The following is a 22,955-nucleotide window of genomic DNA, read 5'->3' on the forward strand; positions in this document are numbered from 1 at the left end:
GGAGCCCGCCTAGCCTGCTGCCGCTCCTGAGGCTGTGGCTTTGTACGCTCTCTCCACCCACACCCTGTGCCTGTCCTGTCCCCGAGGCTGCGATGGCTGTGCCTGCCCCCTTTGTGCCCGTGCGAGCCAGGCCTCCATCTGACCAGTCCTTTGGCCTGTCGGTGTCGGTCACTTCCTGTTCCGTGCCAGGCACTGGCCTGGACCCCACTGAAAAGTTTTCATCGCTGCCCACAGGGATGCCAGGCCTGCTGAATTTGGGAAGGGGGTGAGAGGAGGAAGGAGCACCCTACCTGCTGTGTACATGACTGCCCCACCCTCTCGTTCATTCCTGTGTTCACCCAGTAGTCCTTCCCGGCCTTGGGTGCCCTGGGAAGGATGCGTAAGATGTGAGTCCTGCCCTGGTGGGGAGCACAGAGTCCCGGAGGCGGAGGGCACCAGCGGGGTGTGGTTGGGAGACTGAGCGGAGGAAGCCTTTTGGGAGCTAATGGCCAGGCAGGGGCTCTGCTGGGCCTGTTGCCGTCCTTAAGAACCATGCCTGGGACATTGTCTTCAGGGGCCCAGCCCAGCCTGGGGACCCCCTCATTAGGTGCATGGGAGGACACCCTGGGCTGTAGACATTTGACCCACCCAGAAGGCCCTGTGGGAGAGTCTGTCGCGGGCAGCCCCAGAAATGCTCCCCCAAGACCTATGACTAAACGTGGACAACCCCGGCGTTGCGCCCTGGAGAAGATGTATGTAATGTCTTTATCCCTGGCGTGTGTTTATGGGGAAATGTCTGTAAACAGATGTGTCCCTATGGTGTGGTACATGCCGTGATGGGGCTGCAAGGCTGAGGAGTCCCTTTGCTTGTGGGGGGGAACGTGAGGGCAGGAAATCCTGGCCTGTAGCAAAGGTCAGCTGTCTCCTAAGGTCAGGAGCCCTCGTGGAGCCTTTCCTGTCCAGGCCTGCCTGGGCTCAGGAGGGAGCCCCGGGGGGGAGCAGGAAGGCTTCAGAGCAGCCAGAATCGTGTCCCTGGAGCCGATACTCCCCTCGCTGGCACCAGCACCGGCTCCCCAACCTTCCACCTGGCCCTTTTCACCACCAAACGGTTCCTCTGTTGGTCAGTGCCTCGGGGTTTTCAGGACAGAAAGGCGACTGCAGTCATTGGTGTGATTAGACCGGCCTAATGCAGAATAGGTCAGCCTGCCAGGAAGGAACCGCTTCTGCTGTTGACGTAAGAACTTTGGAATCACACCAGCCTGGGACCAGGTCTGGTTCTGAGCACCACCGGCTGTGTGACTTTGGGCAGATTACCCAGCCTCTCTGAGTTTCTGTCCCTCACTTGTAACTGGGGATATGGTGGCTGTTGTGAAGGATAAGGGAGTTGCTGCATGTGCTGCCATGGGGCCTGGCCCAGGGAGTGTTTGATACGCTGTCGTGGAACCAGTTGCCCTGGAGCCCACTGGGTCATTGCTGACGGGGCGGGGGTTCCGGATCGAGGTGGCCACCCTCCTCCAGGGGAGTCTTGACTCCATGGGGTCAAGCGCCTTCAGGGGAGGCTATTTCACCCCTCAGTCCAGTTATCCAAGTCTGGCTCCAAGGTGTGTGCCACGTCCCCCACAACTGCCCCACCCCTGGGCCTCCCCCAGCCCGCCATGCGCTGTTTCTGGGAGGGGCTCCTCTGCTGGGTGGGGGTCAGGGACAGAGCCCTGAGATTGGGATCTGGGGTGTTGCAGATTCCCGGGGGGCTTGTGTGCCGCGGGCCGTCTGCCTCCTAGGAGGCTGTTAGCATCAGAGGGACGCCCCCTCTGGTGGGGCGCCCTCCGTGGCGTGAGCCTGTGGGTGGGACGCCGAGGCTCGTCACCCACCTCAGGGGTGCCCGGGGGTGCTGAGTGCAGCGAGGATGGAGGACACCTCTGTGCACGTGATGAGCTTTACACCGGAATGGGGGCTTTCTGACCGGGGTCCTCGCCTGTACCCCAGTCTGCCCGAGCCCTCCCTCGCTCAACTGAAACCGGGACTAGTTTGTTTTCATCTCAGGTTCACACGATGGTTTGGGCTCTTGTCTTGGCTTCAAGCTCGTGTAAGCACACACGTTTGCTCCACAGTGGAATACCGCATCCCCTCCTTTAAAAACAAAAACAAAAAAACCCCCCACTGAGCCGAAAGCTCGGAGGACCCCGAAGCTACCCCACGGTGGTTATTTTATTTATTTATTTATTTTTAATTTTTTTGGCCACACTGCGCGACATGCGGGATCTTAGTTCCCTGACCAGGGATCGAACCCGTGCCCCCTGCAGTGGAAGTGCGGAGTCTTAACCACTGGACCGCCAGGGAAGCCCCACCATGGTGGTTACTGATGCTATTTCACAGGTGAGGAGAATGGAGCTTAAACAGGGCTTACGCAGCGAGTGCCAGGGCTGGGTCTTGAACCCGAGTATGGCTCTCTTACTTTCGTCAGAGGGCTAAGGAGATAAGCGCACGCGCGTGCGCTCACACACGCACTTTTTGTTTCCCCGTGTGGCCTGGATCTCTACTTCTGCCCCACCCAGCTGAGCACCAGGCACATCGTGGTGGTGCTCTGTGACAGTTGCTGTGAGAGGCAACAGCCAGTGTGGTGGCCAGCTGTCCAGCCCCGTTACCCCTCCCAGCAGCTCTGGGCCTCTGGTGGCTCCTTCCTGGGGCCCCGTGGACTTGAACGAAGCATTAGCCGTGGCCCCGGCACTGGCAGCTGACTGCAGTGGGCCCTGCCTCAGCCAAAGCGAGCAGGCTTTCTCCAGCCGCCCCTCTTCCCATCTCGACCTCAGTCCCCTGCCGGACCCTCCTGGTGGAGGCCTTTGTCCCCAGAGGATTCAGGGACGGGGAGCGGCATGTTCCCGTTCCTCACGTGCTCGTGTGGCTCACTCAGTGTGTAAGACGGCAAGGCTGGGGGCTGTTGGACCCCAGCCCATTCTGGGCTCTGGGCTCTGTCACTTTCCAGCAGCCACTAAGTGCCTCGGGGCCTCAGTGTCCTCATCTGTAAAAGGGGCGTGGTGTCGGTGCCCACCTCGGGGGTACATCGTGAGGGAAACACCAGGTGGTTCATGCAAAGTGGTTAGAACAGGGCCGGGTGTGTCATGAGCGCTCAAAAGGCAGCGCTTGTCATTACGCAGGCTTGGACCCAAGGCCTCCCAAACCCTGATCCATTGTCTTCCGCTTCCTGGCCCAGCCACCTGGCCCCCTCCCCACACCACCACCCCCCACCCGACCAAATACTTTGTGGAGGAACCTTTAGGAGGTCATAAGGGTTAAGTAGTACACAACCCAGGGGGTCCCATTCCCTGGGTGCAGTGTGGGTAGTGGAATTACGCAGTGCACAGCCAGCTCATCCTTCCATGGCGGGCCTGATGGTACAGGATTTCCAAACCCTCATAGCAGGCGTGGATTGATCCCCAGGTGTTCTTCTAAAGTCCCCCTCCACTCACCCTGGCTTGAAACTCTTCTTGGGGAGCCCTTGTGCTACAGGACCAGGGGTGGGCCTTGGTGGCAGTGCTCTGGACAGGTGACACACCCCGTGCCGGAGGCTGAGGAGGTGGTGGATTCTGACCAAGCCCTTGGCCCCCTGTCTCCCCAGATGGCCATCGTGTTCAACCAGGAGGGCCTGAGTGCCATCCAGCCGCCCTGCGTGGTCCAGAATTTCATCAACCACAACGCCGTCCTGTACAAGGTGTTCGTGGTCGGCGAGTCCTATACCGTGGTCCAGAGGCCCTCGCTGAAGAACTTCTCCGCGGGCACATCAGGTAACTGAGCATCGCACCATCTCTGGACGCCCTGAGCTTAGGGGCGTGGCTGGAGCACGGCACCAGCCGGAGTTTCTGGAGCAGGGAGAGGTGATCTGAAGGTTGGAAGAGCTGTGTCCAGTAGGTAAAGAGGTCTTGGGGCACGCCAGGTCATTGTAGGGGCTCCGTCTGTCTCAGCTACCATAAATTGCAGGAAGAACCTGAAAGCTCTCTGCCCCCAGGCCGCTTCCCGGGGCCCCGTGCGGTCATGCGGCCCACAGGGAACACGCTGGAATGGATGATGGTCCCTTAGGCGAAGCCAGGGAGGGGGAGGGAGGGAGGGGCCCCTCCTATTTTGAGGACCAGAGCGCTGGCTGCTTTATCACGTCTCCTTTTTGCAACTGGGAAACACTGAGTTACCTGCTGCTTCTGCAGCCGCTGAGGTGGACGCATGCTCTCTTCGGAGTCAGCACACAGGGCGCAGGACTTCCCGGCTGTGGCACCCCGGGCAGGTCAAGGGTGGCCACAGTCAGCCTGCCGGGTCCCCCACAGGGCTGAGGAGCGCATCGGTGAGCGTGTTTTGGATCAGTGGATGATGGTCCTCCGTGTCCCTCAGATGTCACGCAGTGGTGGCATTGCAGGGTTCTGCCAGTGTTGGGGCATCCGAGGGGGTCCTCTAGGGAGACTGAGGGGCTCCACGCGCTCAGCTTTTCTTCAGCTGCTCACCAGCTGCAGGTGACCCTTGGCCGTTTCAAAAACTGACACTAAGATAAGGATTTGCTGGTATTGGGGCCGCTTAAAAGACTGTTCTAGTGGTTCTGGAGGTGTCTCTAAGGCAAGTTCCAGAAACCTTTGGAACAGTGGCAGTGTCTCTAGAATAAGCACGGTTTTCCAAGAGGACCCCTCAGAGGATGTCTGGTTGCCCTGGTGTGTTTTGCTCTCACTCACTGTGTGTTTCTCTCTGTACGGGAAACCCGCCATCACCAGATGAAATGTCCAGGCTGCGTTATTTCCCTCTGAGCAAACAGATGTGTCTTCCTAAAATCCCTCTCTGGGACTGCCTGTCACCATCCGCTCCTCATGGCTTCAAGCCACTCCTCTGTTGTTGTTTTTTTTTTTAAATTAATTTATTTATTTATGTCTGTATTGAGTCTTCGTTGCTGCGCTCAGGCTTTCTCTAGTTGCGGCAAGCAGGGGCTACTCTTTGTTGCAGTGCGCGGGCTTCTCTTGTAGCAGAGCACGGGCTTCAGTAGCTGTGTCACGCGGGCTCAGTAGTTGTGGCTCACGGGCTCTAGAGCGCAGGCTCAGTAGTTGTGGCGCACGGGCTTAGTTGCTCCGCGGCATGTGGGATCTTCCTGGACCAGGGCTCGAACCCGTGTCCCCTGGATTGGCAGGCGGATTCTTAACCACTGCGCCACCAGGGAAGCCTCAGGCCACGCCTCTTGACTGAAGTCCAGCTGTTCGCATCCTGTCTCAGCCGTTCTTCCCATTAACGCAACCCAGACAGCAGACACTTTGGAAATGTGTGTCTCCCTCCACTGCCCTTCTGAGTGCTGGCGGGGCTTTCGGGGCATCCCGGTGCTCACGCTTGTCCTTCCCTCTACCCACTGGGCTGATGGAATGATCTGGGGGGGGGACCGATGTCAGGAGGGGTCTTTTTGTACGTGACTGCGTACTGGCAAGAGGCATTCTTACCAATTATGGGCAGGATGAGGCTGATGTTCTTTTAAGCCTGTTTATATTGTTTCCTGATTTTTAAACATATGTTCTTTAAGTCTACGCAAAATGTATTAAGGGAAGAGTAGGTATGCCTTTTTATTTATTTTACCAAAAATCACTCCATCTCTAAAAGAAATATACCACGTGGTTTCCTTCCTTTCCACATGAAAAGTCCCTCTTTTCCTTTCCTTTTTCTCCTGGTTGCAAAGGCCTGGGCCAGTTTCCACCTGGGAACAACTAGTGGCTGGGCGTGAGCTCTGTGTCCCGTGTCTGAGGACAGGGGCTCCGCATCTGTGTCTTCTCATGGCCATTCCAGGTTGCCAGTTTACCATAATATGCAGTCTGGGGCCGAGTAAATCAGTGGAGAAACACAGAGCTAGCGGAGAAGTGTTTATTAGGCCCAGGCGAGCTGAGTGATTTTCACTGTGTCCATCCCTCCATCCCCAAAAACTGATTCTGTGTCCACTGTCTTCAGGGCATCACACCAGCTCGTTGTTCTTTTCACGCGTGTGTTCTCTTTCTGGATGAGAAGCACAGTGTGACAGCGGCTCTTTAAGCTGGACCAGTTGAGCAGGGGGCTTTAGGGCTCTGGCTTCGTTCCAGCCCCCTCCCAGCTTTCCAGTTCCCATGGCCCTGCGTGGCGGGCTCGCCGGCCTCCCCTCTCCATGCAGGGAGATGGAGGCTCCTTGAGTGGGATTCTTTTGACCTGCAGTGGCGATGAGGACGCCAGCTTTCCCTCCACAACTACTGTGTTCTTTTGATTCTCAGATGTACTTTTGGTTTTCACCTGTTAGCATCTCTGAAGTCAGGTGTGTCTTACGGCCACAGGCCTCTTGCAGTTGCCTCTGCTGGAACTGAAGACACATTTTTACAGAGAGGGTTGAGGTTGGCCTGTGCCAGCCCCAGGAACACATGTTCTCTGCCCTTGGTCCACGGTCTTGGGGAGACTGCTCCCCTCTCACCACTAGTTCCAGAGTCGCAGTGGGTGTGTTTCTCTGCTCCCCTTTCTGTGCAGTGGGTTTATATCTGTTTCTTTTCCTCTGCGGGCACAACGCCTTTGTTAGACTCTGCACGTGGGCCTTTTTTTCCTTAGGGGTGTGTATATAAAGGAACGACACCGCTTACCACATAGAGCAAGGGTCAGCAGGCTTTTTCTGCAAAAGTCCAGAGTAAGTGTTTCCAGCTCTGTCATAATTATTTAATGCTGCTGTTGTTGCCTAAGAGCCGCTGTAGACAGCATTGTAAGCAAATGGGCGTGGCTGCGTTCCAGTAAACCTTTATTTACAAACACAGGTGGCGGGCCAGATCTGGTGATCTTGCATCGAGAGGCCCTCAGGTGTAACAAATGCCCTGTTTCCTTGCACCTGCCAGGCGCTCAGCCCTGGGATCCAGCAGGGAACTAGATAATCAGCCAAGGGTCCTGCCCTCGTGTGTTCATCTTCTAGCGGGAGAAACTACACACCAGGGAAGAAGGAATGAAAGGACGAATTGTGGCAGCAAAGATGAGGGACCGCAGAGGAAACAGTGGGTCCTGGGACACCGCTGGGTGAGGGGAGCCACTCGGGCAGGGCAGCCGGGGCCGGCCCCTCTGCGGAGCTGATGCTTGCATGGGATCTGGGAGGAGACCTGAGCCACGTCTGCAGCGCCATGACATGCTTTACCCCCACCCCCCGCCAGAGATGTGAAGATTAAGCAAATGAAGCTGAAGGAGGTGTGGCCACAGCTCACAGCTGCGCCTCAGACCCTCTGGGATATTTGGGTGCTAAACTTGTCACTTACTCTGCTTCTTTTGAACCTCTTTTTCTTGTCTGTAAATTGGGGACAAAAATACCCATATTCCTCTTATCGCCTCCCCTCTCCTGTGGGCGTTCTTGGTGGTTCTTCCCGGGGCTCCGTGTGACTCGGGACTAGTCCAGGAACAGAGAGGGGATGGGCCCCCCTAATCCAGGGTGCACCTGTGATCAAGGTGCAAGGGCCCAGCCAGGCTTATCTTCAGGGAACTCGGTGTCCTGAAGCTACCCAAGGAAACTGGCACCAAGGGATGCTCTGACCCTTTCTGACCCATCTCGGCTTCCACAGTCTCCTGGTTCATCAAATGGCCGGAATCCGCTCCCACTCTGTCCGGCCCCTACTCAGGCCGCACATGGGGAGGATCTGAGTAAAGGGCAGCTCTCCCCTCCCTGCTAAACAGTCCTCTGGCCAGGGCTCCCAGGTCAGCGTTAGCCAGGAGGAGAAACGAGTCTCCTTTGAAATGGTCCACACTTTCGATCTTGCCACAAGAAGCTGTTGGGTGACAGCTTGGCTGTGTCCACCTGCTCCGGGTGGCCTTTCTCTCCCCAGGCCTGCTCTGCCATCCTGGCGATTGCCCTTGGGTCCCCCAGGGTGGGTGGGAGGCGCCCTGAGCTCAGTAGGACTGGGCCAGGCTGGGCTACAGGCTGAGAAGGTGGGCAGTGCCTACAGAAGGCCGGAACGCCCATCCCAGCTGCTCCGGGCTCTGGCCCGTGGAGCTTGCCACCCTCCGAAGGCTCACTCTTCTTGGCTGTCGGCGCCCAGGAGTCGAGGTCGGTGGGGCTGCTTGGCACCAGTCCTGCAGGGTGTTTATTTTCCCCAGGCTCCTCCCCAGGACCGTCTCTCGTGCCCCCTGTCTGGACTGGCTCTGGTCGGAGCGGTAGGAGGACTTTCGGGCACACCAGGGCGGCAAGGGGCCTGCATGCCCCGCTAGCAGGAAAGATGCCAGGTACATCTCAGCGCCTGCCTGCTCAGCCTCCGCCCGAATCACTTCCTCATGCATGATTGTTGCGGCGCTGTAATCCTGGAGGTGGTGGGGGGCGGGCGTTGGCAGCCAGAGCAGGTGCCTCCTCGGTCTGGCCCCTGGCACACAGCGGTGCCCAGCCAGGGCCCTTCCTGGCCTGCGCTTAGAGGCCTGGGTCCCAGGGATGAGCAGTGTGTCCTGGGGGACGGGAGCCGTAATGCCCTGCCAGGAGGGACTAAAGCAGAGGCTGCTGGGGCCACGTTGGGGCTTGTGGCCCGTGCCATTCTTGGGGTGGGGGGATCACAGTGTGATGACGGCCTTTACCAGATGCCAACCCCGAGGCTCGTGGTTTCGTGCTTCGTGCATTTGTGTACCACACTTCCAGCTGCTGGAGAACGTGTTTCTGACCGACTGACCTGCCTTTACTCTCCAGGGGGTGAATGAGCAGACCAGCTGCTCATCGCTCCCAATAATCTTGGGATTGATCTGCCTCTCGGGTGCCCCCATGGGACCGAGGGGGCCCAGGGGGCAGTGGGAGCAGAGAGGGAGGGGGTGGGAGATGTGGAGGGTATTTCATGGGGCTGTGCTAACTTCCAAAGCCAAACTGTATGCTTTCTTGGATGGGTCCTGCAGAAGCCCATGCTCTGATTTCCGATATTTTCCTTAAGTAGTGGGGAAACAGCAAAACCCTTTGTATTTTAAACACTCAGGTGCCAAGTGACAGCCTAGCCGTTTCTCAGCTGCTACCCTGAAAAGGCATTCCGTGGGCAGAACCTGGAGGGGAAAGCTGGATTAAATGACATCAGTTGACCTCTTGACTCTGGGCCTTTGATATGCACATTGCAGCATTTCCCACTCACTTAGCCCCCTTTCTGGTGCCGTGTCCGTAAGACACTCTAGACACGCTTTGGGGAGCGGGGGGCCTCGGGTATTGGGGAAGACCAGGTATGGTTGTGTAAGACGAGAGCAGAGGCAGAGGGGCACTCATCAAGCCGTTCATTTTTATACGGGAAGGAAAATGGAAACAGGAGCCCTGCCTGGGCGTGCGGGTCTCCGTGGCGTCATGTCTTCCTGGGGTGGGTAGGGAGGCCCAGGTGGCTGCCGCTGGACGCTGAGCCTGAAGGCCACTGTGGCCTATGGCTGGAGTGGTGCTGTCCCCTGGTGTCGGGTGCTGGAATCACCGTCCCTGCCTCGAGCTTCTAACTCCGGCTTCTTCCTGTCTTTGCTTTTTCAGACCGTGAGTCCATCTTCTTCAACAGCCACAACGTGTCCAAGCCAGAATCGTCATCGGTGCTGACCGCGGTATGTCCCTCCCGCCGAGCCCTGGGTGTGGGGTGCTTTTGGCTGTCCAGCGGGGCAGGGTGGCAGGACCTTCCCCCCAGCCCAGGGACCCAGGGCGGTTCCAGAGACCCCTCTTCCTCGCTTGCTTCGGGCCTTCATGCCAGTGGTCATCACAGCCACACCCACTCGTCGCTGGGCCACTCCAAGTGGATGATTTTCTAACTCTCCTCCTCCATGAGGAAATCCCCCCAACCGTGAGGAATTTGAAGTCCTGCTTTCTAATCTGCCTTTTGCCTGATTTAAGAAAAGGGAGCAGCACCACCTCAATTTTCCTTTTTCTTTCCTTGCCCACGTGAGTCCAGGGAGCGTTTGTTAAGAGCCTGCCGTGTACGTCTGGGGCTGCTGGGGTAGTTCGCGGTGGGCAATGGGCTCGGGGTTGCTGTTCAGCGAACGTCGCTGCGTGTCAGGCTCCATCCTCGATGCCCTGCGGCCCAAAACAGCCTTGCAGGGGTGGACAGACATCCCCACTTTCCTGAGGCGGGAGGGCCGTGCTCAGCCAGATTCACAGGGCTCCCCACTCAGGGACAGAGACGCGATTTGACCTCAGATTAGTCTGATGCCAAAGCTGGGTGTTCCGGGAATTTAGGATTTCTTATCCCCCTGGCAATTGCTGAGCAGTTAGAAGTCAGCGCTGGGCCACCCTCTGCCGTTCCTCCGTGTGTCCTGAGAGCCAGGGGTCTCTGCCCCCACTGCCGCTGAAATGAGCCCTCTGCCAGCTCTCCGCTCCCCTCCTGGCCATGCTCGGAGGGTTTGCCAGTGTCCCATCCACAGCAGACCCCCACGTCTAGGCCTCACTCCCCTTCGTTCCAGGTTAGGGCCTCCTGTCCCCCACCCGAGGCCACCTGTGCTTTTCTTGTCTGTTTCTGGTTCCTTTGAGGAGCCAGCTGTGTGCTGAGGGTTCGACAGAGCACAGGCGTGGAAGGGACCTGGAAGGGACACCAGCGTCCCTCAAGATGTTAATAGACGTTTCCCGGGAACAAGTTTTGTGGTCAAGGATGCTTGGAGAACAACCGAGATTTTAAACAGAACCCCTCAGCGCCTGGCTGTGCACATTATAAGACATAAATAGGTGTTCTGTGCAGGAAAGCGTTCTGGTCTCGTAAAAGCTGCAGAAGCTTCAGGCTGGCCCAGGTCTGCAGGGCGTCTTCCCTGCGAGGCTCTCAGACCGTATTCGGCCTGTGACTCTTGGAGGGGGTTGGCATTCCGCGGACTTGCCGAGAGGCTGTCCCTGCCGCTTCCCTGGCACAGAGCAGCTCTAGTCACCGCTGGGCTGTTACCTGAGGGTCACTGTGAGGGCCAGAAGCAAAGTCACCTTCCTGGCTAATCACCCACCTGCCATTCAGCCTGCGTCTCCGTCTGCCACGTGGCAAAGGTCAGCCTGCAGACCCTGCGGGGCCTTCTCCACCTTTAGGCCCTGCTGCCATCTCCCCCTTCCCCTCAGCTCATGAGTGCTGTGTGGGGATTCCCCCAGGGCTGGCAACGTGGAAAAGAGAAGAGGGAAATGCAGGCAGCCGTCCCTTTTCCACTCGGGATGTCAGGCCCACATGCACAGACAAGGCCATTCCCAGACCTGGGTGTCCAGACAAGCCCTGCTCGCCGGGGTCCCTCCAGTCCCCATCTCGGCCTCGTGCAGGTGCCGGGAGCCCTGCCCTGGCCTTGAAGCCCCTCCTCCCTCCCTGGCCAGATGCTCCCAAGGGTGGATGCAGCTCCCACACCCAGCTGGCTGCCCCCCCAGACACAGGGTATTGGTTAAGAGGGTGACACTGACAGGACTGCCTGGGGTCAGACCGAAGCTCCCCAACCTTCCAGCTGTGTGGCCTCGGGTAAGTCACATTGCCTCTCTGAGCCTGTGGGGTGGTGGTGCTCGGGGCGTCCCTAGATGAAAAGCGCCGTGGCAGTGTGTGCAGTAGGTGCTCGGTCAGTGTCAGCTGTGACTGGTGACGGGGGACCCGGGGGGTCCACCTGAGCACCTCTTACCACCTCCATCGCCTCCCTGTTTCAGACAATCAAAGGGCTCCAGAAGGACTTCTGAGATTCCTTAGCTGAGCTGAGAAAGTGCTTTTATAAGCAGCGGGGTCACGAGGCTTTGTAACAGAGCAGCAGCCATTGGTCCCCTTGCTGCCAGGCCTGAGCCACAGGCCTCACGGGTGAGCTTCGTGGATCCTCACCACGGTCCCGTGGCGGCAGGGGTGTTCTTATTACCCCGTTTCCTGGGGCGAGAAAACAAGACGCGGCAGGGCCCGTTATGGCTCAGGGCACGCAGCGGGGACTGGGCAATGCCAGGCGTCCTCCCAGGGCTGTGACTCGGTGAGGGACCCGGGCCGCAGGACCAGTGGCCAGGCTGCTGACCCGGGCTCAGGCAGGCGCCTGTCACGGAGAAGCTAACGCAGACGCTTAGCATCTCCCCTGGACGAGGCGCCGAGGCAGCGGGGTCATGGGCGCTGTTGGGGGTCGCCGCCTGCTATGCAGAGCCGGTGGATGTGGCTTTCACAGTAGCGCACGACGGTGCCCAGTTGTGGGGTCCCTGCCCTGCACGTGTCTGGGAGTTCCCCATCAGCCATTCGGCCTCCTGAGCTGGGGGTAAGCACCACGTGCCCTGGGTACCCAGGGCTCTGTCCCCAGCCCACCTGACCCAGCCTCACTTCGTGTTAACGTTAGTCGTTTGAATGTGAACCGTTCGCTGGCGTTAAGTACATTCACAGCGTCACGCACCTGCCACGTCTGTCTAGTTCCAGAGCATTTGCATCACCCAAAAGAGAGTCCTGTACCCGTTAAGTGTCACCCCTCATTCCCCCTCCCCCCAGCCCCTGGCAACCACTGAGCTGCCTTCTCGTCTCCACGGCTTTACCTATTCTGGGCCTTTCCTGTTAGTGGAACCGTACCGTACGTGACCTATTGTGTCTGGCCTTTTTCACATAGCCTGATGTTTTCAAGGTTCATCCACGTGGTAGCATTGTGAGAGCAATATTCCATTGTGTGGGTAACCCATTTTGTTTATCCAGTCATCTGTTGATGGACATTTGGGTTGTTCCTACCTTTTGCCTATTGTGAATAATGCAGCTATGAACAGTGGCATACAAGTTACACACCTGGGGTGGAATTGCTGGGTCACGTGGTAATTCTCCATTTAGCTTTTTGACCCAGCTTCTGTTTTAGTTCTGATGGGTGAGCTCCTGGGCTTCCCCTTTGGCCCCGAGCCCACAGTCCATAGGACTCTGCTATCCCCTGAGCACCACACGTGAGCCCTATTCCGGCTGACGTGCTGCCATCCGTGGCCTGAAATGCAAGTGGAGCGGCTCCTCCAGCCGGGCATGTGCTGTCCCCATCACATCAATGACCTTGTGATTCCTCCCAGCAGGCTGGGATGGGGGCCTCGCTGGCCCTGTTCTGCGGATGAGCCGGCTGAGGCACACGGAGGCCAAGTACTTTCCCCTAAGACCACAGGGCTAGGAAGCCACGGTCAGGATTCAAGTCCGGATCCCCCGGACTTCAGTCCTTCCCAGGGCGGTGTTCTACGCTTGAGCCCATGAAGACTTGTGTGCCTGTCCCAGGCCAGCTGTGATTAGAGCAGAAAGCGAGCGGTGTCAGCGGGAGGCCAAGGGACGGCCCCACGAGCCCTGTGGAAGCTTCGCTAAAAGCTGAACTTGGACCCGGGAGTTGGGCGGCAGCAGCAGAGTAGACTCTTTGGGGAAAAGCCCGCTGAGCGTGAGTTAGTGTGGCCACACCAGAGTTAGCGGCTCATCCGGAAGGGGAGAAGTGTAAGCCCCACCCAGGAGCCCTGTGACCACCACCCGCCCCTGCCTACTTCCGGCCAGTAAATGAAGGCCGGTCCACGGAACCTATCACCTCACAGCCTTGAGGCTCCGGCAGTGGTGGGCCAGTGCGGTGATGCTGACAGAAACTCCCCCCGCTGCCCGCCTCTGCCCTAACCGTTCCAGCTGCTCCCAGCTCTCTCCTGTGGGTTCTTACCTCTGCACCTTTGCTTCCACTGTGCTCTCATCTGGGTCCCTTCCCCCCACCCCCCTCAATCCTCCCCATCTTCAAGGTCCAGCTCACAGGCTTCCTGAACCACACAGTCTTCCTGGGTTCACAACAGATTCTCCCTCCCCTTCCTCCTTGCTAAGAGGCTTGGGTTTTACAGGCTTAAATGCCTGGGTCCAAATCCAGCCCTGAGCTGTGTGGCCCTGGACCGGCCCCTGACCCTCTCTGAGCTTCAGCTCCCCTGTGTATAAAATGCTGATAACGGTGCTCGCCTCCCTGCTGGTTATGAGGACTAGAGGTCACATACGCTGTATACCTAGCAGCTGCCCAGCCCTTGGCAGGACTTGGAAATGGCCATCCTCGTGCCGACTCTGGTGGGTCTGTCCTGTCTCTTGCCTGCGGGTAAGGCCCGGCCTGTGCCACCTCCCTGGGGGGGTCTCTGTGTGTGGCAAGGCGTGGAGCCTCCCCACCCGGGGCCTGACTCGTGTGTGTGTATATGTGTGTGTTGGCAGCTGGACAAGATCGAGGGTGTCTTCGAGCGACCGAGTGACGAGGTCATCCGGGAGCTGTCCCGGGCCCTGCGGCAGGCACTGGGCGTATCGCTCTTTGGGATCGACATCATCATCAACAACCAGACGGGGCAGCACGCCGTCATCGACATCAACGCCTTCCCAGGTGAGCGGTGGGGCCGGGCACCGCCTTCACCGGTCTGTAGACTGACAGCCTTGGGCGGGTGGTGGGGGCCGGAGAGTCAGGCTGACCAGCTCCATCCCTCACTGTCTGGGGCCCAGGGTCGGAGCAGCCCCCGCTCAGCCTCAGCCCCACCTGCCAGTGGGTTTACAGGGCGCGTAGTGGGCCTGCAGCTAAACACGTGTTCTTTCCCCTGCCTCTCCTGGCCCGGTGCCACCAGCAGTGGCCTTTCCGGGCCAAATCTCAGCTGACCTCTTGGGCCCTTGTAGATTTAAAGAGCTGAAAGGACACTGGAGGGCATATAAATCCCAGTTTACACGCAGGGAGGGAGGGAGCAGTTGTCCCAGGTCATACGGCAGCGTAGTGGCAAGGCCGTGCTCCTCCCCCCACCCTGAGCCACCATGCTGGGGACACGCTCGGATCCGGCCAGCTCCCCGCGGCTGGGGCGTCTGCTCCATGCTGTCTGCGGCAGCCCTGAGGCGGGAAGCGCTGCCGGGCCTGCTGCCCCACCAGGCTCTGCCCTGCACCCCTCAGATCCCAACTCAGGGAGGGGCTCAGTGGGAGACATCACCCGAGAACCCTCAAGGGGACCGTTAGCTTCAGCAGTGATGGTGGTGGTGGCCCTGGGCTGAGCTACTTCACAGAGACACGTGCTGAGGCCAGGCGACTCCCCATCTCACGGCAGGTCAGGGACAGTGCTGCTTCGCTCCCTCTGGCCCAGAGCAGCCTGGGTGCTTACCCTCTCAGTGGGCATCTCTGTCTCAAGGCCGTGGCTCTTGCCTTTATTAAGCACCTGCTCTGGAGGTAGAGCCATCGTCACTGCTCAGTGGGTATGAAGAGAGGAAGCGATTCCCACCCTCGGGGAGGCTAGCATCTCACGTGAGAGCCCTGCTAGCAGGAGGGCTCTGCACAGTGGGCGTCTGCAGGGAGCAGGAAGCCCCCGCGCTTGGGGAGCACCAGGCTGGGTGCTTGACGCGTGTCCCCTGCGCTGAGAGCATGTGGGCCAGGCCCGGCCAGCACCACGATTCACAGCCAAGGAAACCCAGGTTCGGGGGAGGCCCCTGCTGTCTCTGTCATGCAGTTTGTCGAAGGCCCACTGCATTCCCCAGCTGCTCCAGACAGTGCGGGGCGGCGGGGGCCCTGCCCTCGGGGGACGATGTGAAGCGGGAGTGGGAGCAGGGCCTGGCAAGAAGGGAGGGAGCCACCCCTAAGGATCCCCGACAGGGCCTGCGGAGGGGGACCTGTGGCCTGAGGCCTCGTGCAGCAGGGAGGTCAGAGGTCAGAGGGGAGCCCACCGTGTGGCCGTTCACTCTGAGCAAGGTGGCGCGGCCATCTGAGGTCTGTGTTCGTGAATAGAAATTGAGACCCTTTGGGACAATGGCCTATTTCTCTGTAGTCACCGTGGGTGCAGCCTGGACGGAGAGGTGGGTTTTTGATGAGCGAGGGTGACGGAATGAGAGAGCACAGGGAAATTGAGGCTGCATCAGGGGAACAATTATAATAAGTCAGGATCTAAATCAGGGAGGACGTGGAGGGAACGACAGCGAAAAGGTGGCTGAGTCAGTGGATTGGGGGGACCGGGCAGGGCAATGCCCGGCTGGTGGGGTGGCGGTTCTAGAAGGATGGGGGGGGCAGGGAGGAACTCTGCAACTGAGCTGCGGATTTGTGCTGGGTCCTGAGTTGGACCTGCCCAGTCAGCACCTGTGCAACTCGGGCCGGACATTCTGAGGGCGTCCTGGGTGTTCAGAGAAGGGACGGCCACTGTGAGCCAGCGTGGATGGGGGAAGCCAAGAGGAGGCCCCTGGCGGGCCAAGCCTGAGTGATGGAGCTGAGCCCTGAGGAGACTGTGAGGGAGCCCGGTGCTGAGTTAGGCCCCGGGAGTGTGTGGGGCTTGGGGCCCAGAGGAGGCGGTGTCCAGGAGACGGGCCGCCTGGGGCCCCGCCCTCTCCCTGCCGGGTTCACGGGCCTGGCTCTGGAGTCCTCCTGGTCCTGGGCCCCCTCACCCTGTGCCTCGGGCCATGGGTGTCCGGTAGCAGCCCCGCCACCCAGGCTGCGTGCTGGGCTCTGGGCAGTGGTGACAGCAGTGGCCACCATTGGTGCCCAGCCTGCCTGGGGACCTTTACCCCCAGGGTTTCATTGCATTCTCACAACCACACAGCGTGCAAGGGACCATCAGGATCTCCATGTACTGCCGGGCACGTGGAGCCAGGGGGCTGGGCGACACGTCCAAGGTCACATGGCTACCGGTAGTGGGGCTGGGCCTGGGCCCTGGGCCCCTGCCCTGAGGCTGCCTGCTTCTTAGCTTGAGTCGTGGGTTCAGATCCTGGCTGCGCTCACCATCTGCTGAGGCGAACCTCCGGATGGGGCGGCCTCAGCGTTGGCTCGTGCACAGCGGGACCACTTCTCCCCTCCTAGCGGAGGAGATGGCGTGCGCACAGTGCCTGCCCCGCAGCGCTCCTTCACGCCTCAGTCCGCCCTCCCCAGGCTGCGTGGAGCCGTGGGCCGGGCCTCGTCTGGGGACGGCAGAGCTGTTGCTGAGGGAACAGCTCATGTTCCTTGGTGGCCTGTCAGCGGATCTCAGCTCTTCTCCCCTACTCGCATCTCTGCCCTGGAAACCCAGCAGCACGTCTGCCGATGGGCCGTGACTGCCCTGCCCTTCACCCCCGGCCCCAGGGCCGAGGAAGCGCCCAGTCCTAGAGTGGGGCACCCAGCACCACATGTATTCAAGGCACGGGTGGCACCAAAGGGCCTGGTTCGGATCCCAGTGCTGCTACTTAGAGCTTCGTGTCCTTGTCTGTAAAATGGAGATAACCCTCAGGTCCCGCTCCCCGGGGGCTATAAGGATGCCACGAGCAAGGAACGTGAAGCATGTAGCCGGGGGCCAGCACTCGGTGAGCCTGGATGAACGCTAGCCCTGGACATTGTCATCATACCCACCGTCACAGTGAACATGTGTCCACCTGCTGATGGCTCTTTTGGTGTTTGGGGCTGGTTACTTAACTCTGTGCCTCCATTTCCTCATCTGGAAAATGGGGGCAGAGGGTTGCGATGATCAAGTGAGGGAGCGTTGAGCAGGGCAAGTGCTGTGCATGCCAGCGTATACCCAGTTTTGTTTTTCCCCTGGGCGCCTCTGCTTGCCCCTCTCAGCCTCGGGCTCCCTCAAAACCACAGCACTGTTTGCTGGACACATAAGAGCGTGCGCAGTGAGGCAGCCCCATCTGCCTGGCCCCTGGGCAGCCTTTTCTGTACGAGCTAACTCACCTGCCCAAGTCCAAACCTTCATTCTCCTGCAGCTCGTGCCAACGGCTGTGAAGACCATCCCAGAGGACGTGCGAGGGGTCGGCACCTCTCAGCACCAGGCCTGGTGTCAGCGATGGGGTCACATCCCAGGGCAGGGGGTGGTACCTGGGCCCCCTCCCGATGCAGGCACGCTGTCCCTTTTTGGGGGCCTGCTTTCTGTCCCGATCGTTGTTCTTGCAGCTGTGTGCCCGGTTCTCATTGCTGCAAATTGGTTCAGGCAGGCGGGGGCGGGGGCACCCACCCCGTGTCAAATTTCTTTCGAAGCAGCTTTCAGAAGTCAGCAAAATCCTCGAGCTAGATCCGAAATTTGCTCGATGGGTGGCTCCGAGGACTGTTTGCTGACATTCGCAATTACATCTGTGATGGGAAACGCAGGCCCCAGGTGGGTACCGGCGGTTTCTCTTCAGGAGATCTGGGCCCGCTCGTTAGGGAAGTGGTGTTAGTGTGGTGGCCTTGTTGGGGGTGCCCAGAGTACGCAGCATGGCGGGCCTCCTTGCAGGTATTGATACTTCGGGGGTGACAGGGAAATGGACTCAGTTCCAGGAGCAGCTGCCGTTACTCAGGGCTCACCCACGTTCCAGCCCTCCCAGTCCTGCCCACAGGAGCCCCCCTTCCCCCGTCCTCAGTTCACACACAGGGAAGCTGGAGCTGGGCCACGTGGAGGAGGAGGGGTGTTTCTGATTCAGAGCTGGAGGAGCGGGCCTTCTGTCCTGCCCCCTCTGGCCACTCCACCTCCCCCGCATGATGGCATCAGACCACGTCGGGAGGGGGGTGATTAAATGAGATGCCAAAGCTGTGCTCAGCAGGGACAGGGCGCTTTCTCAGCGGCTTCTCACCCTCCGGGGCCCCTCGGGGCCGCACGCACGGGGCTCGGAGTCCAGGCTGTGTGCACTCGACCAGCCCTCGTGGGCCCGGGAGCCCCTTCGCGCCCCCCGCCCCCACCTGGCTCAGCGTGCCGTCTGTCTCTCCCACCCCCAGGCTACGAGGGCGTGAGCGAGTTCTTCACGGACCTCCTGAACCACATCACCACCGTGCTGCAGGGCCAGAGCGCGGCCGCGGCCGGCACGGGGGACGCGGCCCCGCTGAGGCACAGCAGGCTCCTGGCAGAGCAGGCGGGCGGCCTGGCGGCCGAGCGGACGTGCAGCGCCAGCCCCGGCTGCTGCAGCAGCATGATGGGCCAGGAGCCGCCCTGGACGGCCGAGGCCGACGTGGGCGGCGTGGGCGCGGGCAGCACCTCCAAGCTGCCGCACCAGAGACTCGGCTGCACCGCCGCCGTGTCGCCCAGCTTCCAGCAGCACTGCGTGGCCTCGCTGGCCACCAAGGCCTCCTCCCAGTAGCCACGCACGGGGCCCGGGACCCTGAGGGGCAGCGCGGGCTGCAGAACACACACACGCTGGGCGAGCAGCTCCCGACGGTGACGCTACTACTAAGAATTCCCAAGGATCTGATTCTCCTTCTCCTTTTTTTTTTTAATTGTTAACCTGATTCTCTGATGTCATGATCTACATGAGGGGTGGGGGTGGGGACGGAAGAGAACCCCAAGTGGTCCAGCCTCGCGGAAGAGGGACAATCCCGCCTGATTCCTGCTGTGCAGATCTCTCCACTGAGTTTACACACGCTTGTGTTTTCAACACTAGGTCTGAATGTGAGGTGGGGTGTGCATGCGTGCGTGTGTGGGGGTGTGCGTGCGTGTGCGTGGTCGCCGTGCGTGTGTGAGTGCCCGAGCACGTCCACGTCTGTTCTTCTCAATGGCTGCTGTGGCCCAGGCCTCGGGGACCCTGGAGCAGGCCATCCCTGGTCAGGCTGTCGGCGGCTGAGCAGAGCCAGCAAACGGTTGCCCGTCTCTCTTCTCTCCAAGCCGCCACACCAGGCCTGGCCCCGTTTCCCTTACCGCTGGCTTAAAGCCCCATCCGGTGTGCAGCTGCCCCCTCCCGAAAGCAGGAGGAGCCAGGGGAAGCAGGAGGCCCCAGATACCATTTCCTTGCGGATTCCACGCGGGGAGTCTGGGCTGTGGTCCACCTGCTGCCCGCTCACGAAAGCAGAGGAGGAGGAGGCTTCCCTGGGAAGGCCACAGCCCTGGGTCGGCTGCCTTTCTCCACTTGCAGCTCCCTGGAGTCCACTAGGCCCGTCAGCACGTGTCCCACGCAACGGGGCCTCCTTCCCTGACCAAGCGCCACTGCTCCCTGGACCCGGGAGGAGCCTGCCTGGCTGGGAACCTCTGGGCTGATCCTGCTTGTGCCAAGGATTTGTGCTGTGACTTTGGGCCAATCATTCCAAGAGTCGCCGGGCAGTCATGACCAGGGAACTCAAGGGCAGGCTTGACGCCCTGGCCCCTACAGTGCGGCCTGTGTCTCCGTGACGTCAACCCAGATGAGCGTCTCCTTGGCATCGAGGCGATTTGGGGCTCTCCCCCCAGGCAGGAGGAGGCTGCGCGTTGCTCCACACCTACCCAGAAGGCCTGATCCACCCCTTTCATGCTCGCTGCCAGCCCCAAGCACTAAGCCAGCCAGGTGCGAGGGGGCTTGCAGCCCCAGAGGCGAGAAAGCACATTACCCGCTTCTCCTATTAGAGTCACCCCAGCCCCTGATGGCAGCAGACAGACCACCAGCTGATCAGTCCAATCCCGAGGTCCAGGCAGGCCGGCAGCCCCCTTTGCAGAGAAGGGGATCAGTGAGGGGCTTTGTCAGTCCTCGGGCCGTGTGACCATCCGGCGGGATGCATAGGACCCCCTGAGCATAGCCTTGGGTCTTCTCTCATCAGTCCCTCTTGAGGAAGAGGAACAGGCCTCTGGGCCGTCCTGCGTGGTCCAGGGAGGATGGACTGAGAGCGGCCGCTGAGCTGGGCGCTCAGACACCTTCAGGCCTGGTCAGCAGGGACGTGGCGGTCGCCCACTTTGGGAAAGGAAGGGCTGGGGGGAGGGCGGCTGCCGTCAGAAGTGCCCAGCTGTCCTAGAAACCACGGGCCCTCCGACCACCGTGTTTACACGACTTGAGTGTTGAACCCTGATTATAATGTCTGTACGTCGCCTTTCCTAGCCTAACCCCAAGCGCCGGGGGAGCAGGAAAGCGTGGCCGGCCTCTTGCACTGCTTTGTCTCCAAAATAAACTACTGAAATCAAACTGCATTTCACACGTGTTTACAAAACGTTGCTAAGCTCCTGTGCCCTCCTCCAGTCTTTTAATAAAACAGCTTTACCTTTCTGAGTAAAATTCCAGTCCTGAACCGAGCCAGGACAGGTCGGGGGTGCAGGGTGACCCAGTGCCAGGCGGGGCCCCTGGCCACATGGTGTCCTGTTTAATCGATGCCTCCCCTCCGGGTCCCACACGTTAGCGTCCAGGGCCCAGATATCAAGTAACTGTTTTGCAGTGACGTGGCACTTTCCACCAGCCTCGATGCGGGTGGCCAGCAGGGTGGGGAAACCGAGGGGTGGGGTTAGGCTTCATAAAGGCCCAGGAGCTGCGTGGTGGGTGGTGGGGAAGGGACTGGCCACTCTCGAGGGCATGTGCGGGCCTCTCCCCAGGCCCAGCGTCTCTGCAGGGGTGGAGGGAGCTGTGTTGGGGAGCGTAGACGGGGAGAGGGTTGTGAGCAGCAATGAGGTTTCACCAAGCGACCCCCATCCTCAGTGTCACCTGATGCACGCTGGCCAGGTCCCGGGACACCGGCCATGGAGTCGGTCTCCTCTTAGGTCTCCGTGTCCCTGGCCCTGGGGCTTCCGCATCAGGGGAAGACAGACCCCCTCAAGGCCCTCAGCCTTCGCGGGCTCTTCTTCCCCAGGGCTGGGTGCTGCTGCCTCTGGCCACTCTCAGCACCTTCGAGGGCCCGCGGGGAGGGCCTGCTGTGGTGTACACATGTGGTGCCTGGAGCCGGCCCTGCTGGCATCCCGGGGGCAGTTGGGACTCTCCTCCCCAAGCTGTTTTGCCAGTTGGTGGGCCTGTTGGGGGCCGTGCCCTGCGGCACCTGGGTGGTGGTCAGTGGCTGGGGCTGCCGAAGGGCTCCAGGAGCAAGTGGCGGGGCCACGTTTTGCCTGAGGCCTTGGGTAGGTTCCGAGGGTCACTTGCAAGGTCTCTGCCCTGGGCAGCCTGGAGCGGAGGCTGCGGGCCGGGTTCTGCTTGCAGGTTATATCATGATGTGGTTCCACAAGCACTCAGCCCCAACTGAGTATAGGAGCTGGATGTCTCCTCCCCACGAGAGCGTGGGGGGCGGGGGGGTTGCCCTTGGCAGCATGGGTTTGCAGCGCGGGGTGGGTCGGGCTGGACCAGAGATCCTGCAGCATCACCGGCAGGAGACGGACGCAGCTGGAGTCCCCGGGGAGTTTTATGGGGCATTGTCTGAGTTAATGCCATCAGTGAGGGAGAAAACAACCTGCAGAAAGGATTCCTCTTTACCCAGAGGACTGCCATGTGCGCTGTATGGAAGGTTGAAGGACCCTGGCAGGAAGCCGTCCTTTAATCCAATTGGGAAGAGCAGCTGTCGTCTGCCCTGCGGCCCCTCTAGGACCGAGGGACACTGCGGCGCCCTGTCCTTGCTGGAAGACTGGTCCTCAGCTCAGGGACTCGCAGGCCGCTGGCCACACAGAACCATTGAATGGCTTCACTGGTGTCCCTGGGGTTTGCATCTGCCCTCCCCTCTCCCCCCTAGAAACTGACCCTTCACCCAGCGGGATCCCCGACAGCTCGTGTCTCTTCCTGGGCCATGGCTCAAGGGCCCCTGAGCTCCAGAGACCTTGAGCGGCGTGCTGGCTGTCCTGAAGGAGCACAGCCCCTGCACGTGGCTTACCACGAGGTAGAGGAGTGTATCCACCCTTGACGAAGGTTCTGGCCTCCTCGGTGAGCCTGGCCACGCCCTGATGCCACACACACCGCCCTGCCCGTGCCAGAGCCTGAGCGTGAGATGCTGCGGCCGAGGCCTCCAGACAGGCGGTTCTCCTGTCGGTCCTGCCCTCTGTGCGCAAGGCTCTGCCTCTGCCCCTTCTCTGCACAGCCTTGCCAGTGTGATCTTGGAATGGCCCTCCACCCACATGCTGTTTACTGGAGAGCCGACTGTTGGCATGGAAGCACCCGGGCCCTTTTCCTTCTGGTTCCGACCACCAGGCCCCACCCAGACCACCTGGGGCCTTTTCCAGAAATGGTTGCATTTCCGCTCTACTTCCAGAGTTGCCCATGACCTGGCGACTTGGAGGGACTCTTTCCCACAGCCAGACCAACCTCGGCTGCCGGGGCTGGGTGTGGACCCCACCTCTTTGAAGCTTGCTTTCTCTTTCGAAAAGCTTCTCCCACAGTGATTTCACCAAGACGTTGGCAGTTCCAGTTTCGGCGCTGACACCTGTGCTTTGTGACAAACGTTTGTTTCAATCCTGTTCACGAGCCACGTTTGCCAGAACCCCAAGCTGGCTCGTACTGAGTTTGTGTGCATACGCGTATATAATGTTTATGTGA

General features: G+C 60.1%; 1 protein-coding gene across 1 annotated transcript in view; it reads left to right on the forward strand.

The window, feature by feature from the left end:
• The window catches only part of ITPK1 (inositol-tetrakisphosphate 1-kinase), a 122,334-nt gene extending 101,473 nt beyond the window's left edge, over positions 1-20,861 (forward strand). The window contains exons 7-10 of the mRNA XM_024736274.1: positions 3,593-3,758; positions 9,443-9,510; positions 14,043-14,205; positions 18,499-20,861. Of these exons, the coding sequence (XP_024592042.1) occupies positions 3,593-3,758; positions 9,443-9,510; positions 14,043-14,205; positions 18,499-18,857 (756 nt within the window). The 3' untranslated portion in view covers positions 18,858-20,861. The remainder of the gene's footprint in view (positions 1-3,592; positions 3,759-9,442; positions 9,511-14,042; positions 14,206-18,498) is intronic.
• The last annotated feature ends 2,094 nt before the right edge of the window (positions 20,862-22,955 follow it).

Source organism: Neophocaena asiaeorientalis, unplaced genomic scaffold (assembly GCF_003031525.2).
Source record: "Neophocaena asiaeorientalis asiaeorientalis breed wild unplaced genomic scaffold, Neophocaena_asiaeorientalis_V1.1 scaffold152, whole genome shotgun sequence".
NCBI lineage: Eukaryota > Metazoa > Chordata > Mammalia > Artiodactyla > Phocoenidae > Neophocaena > Neophocaena asiaeorientalis.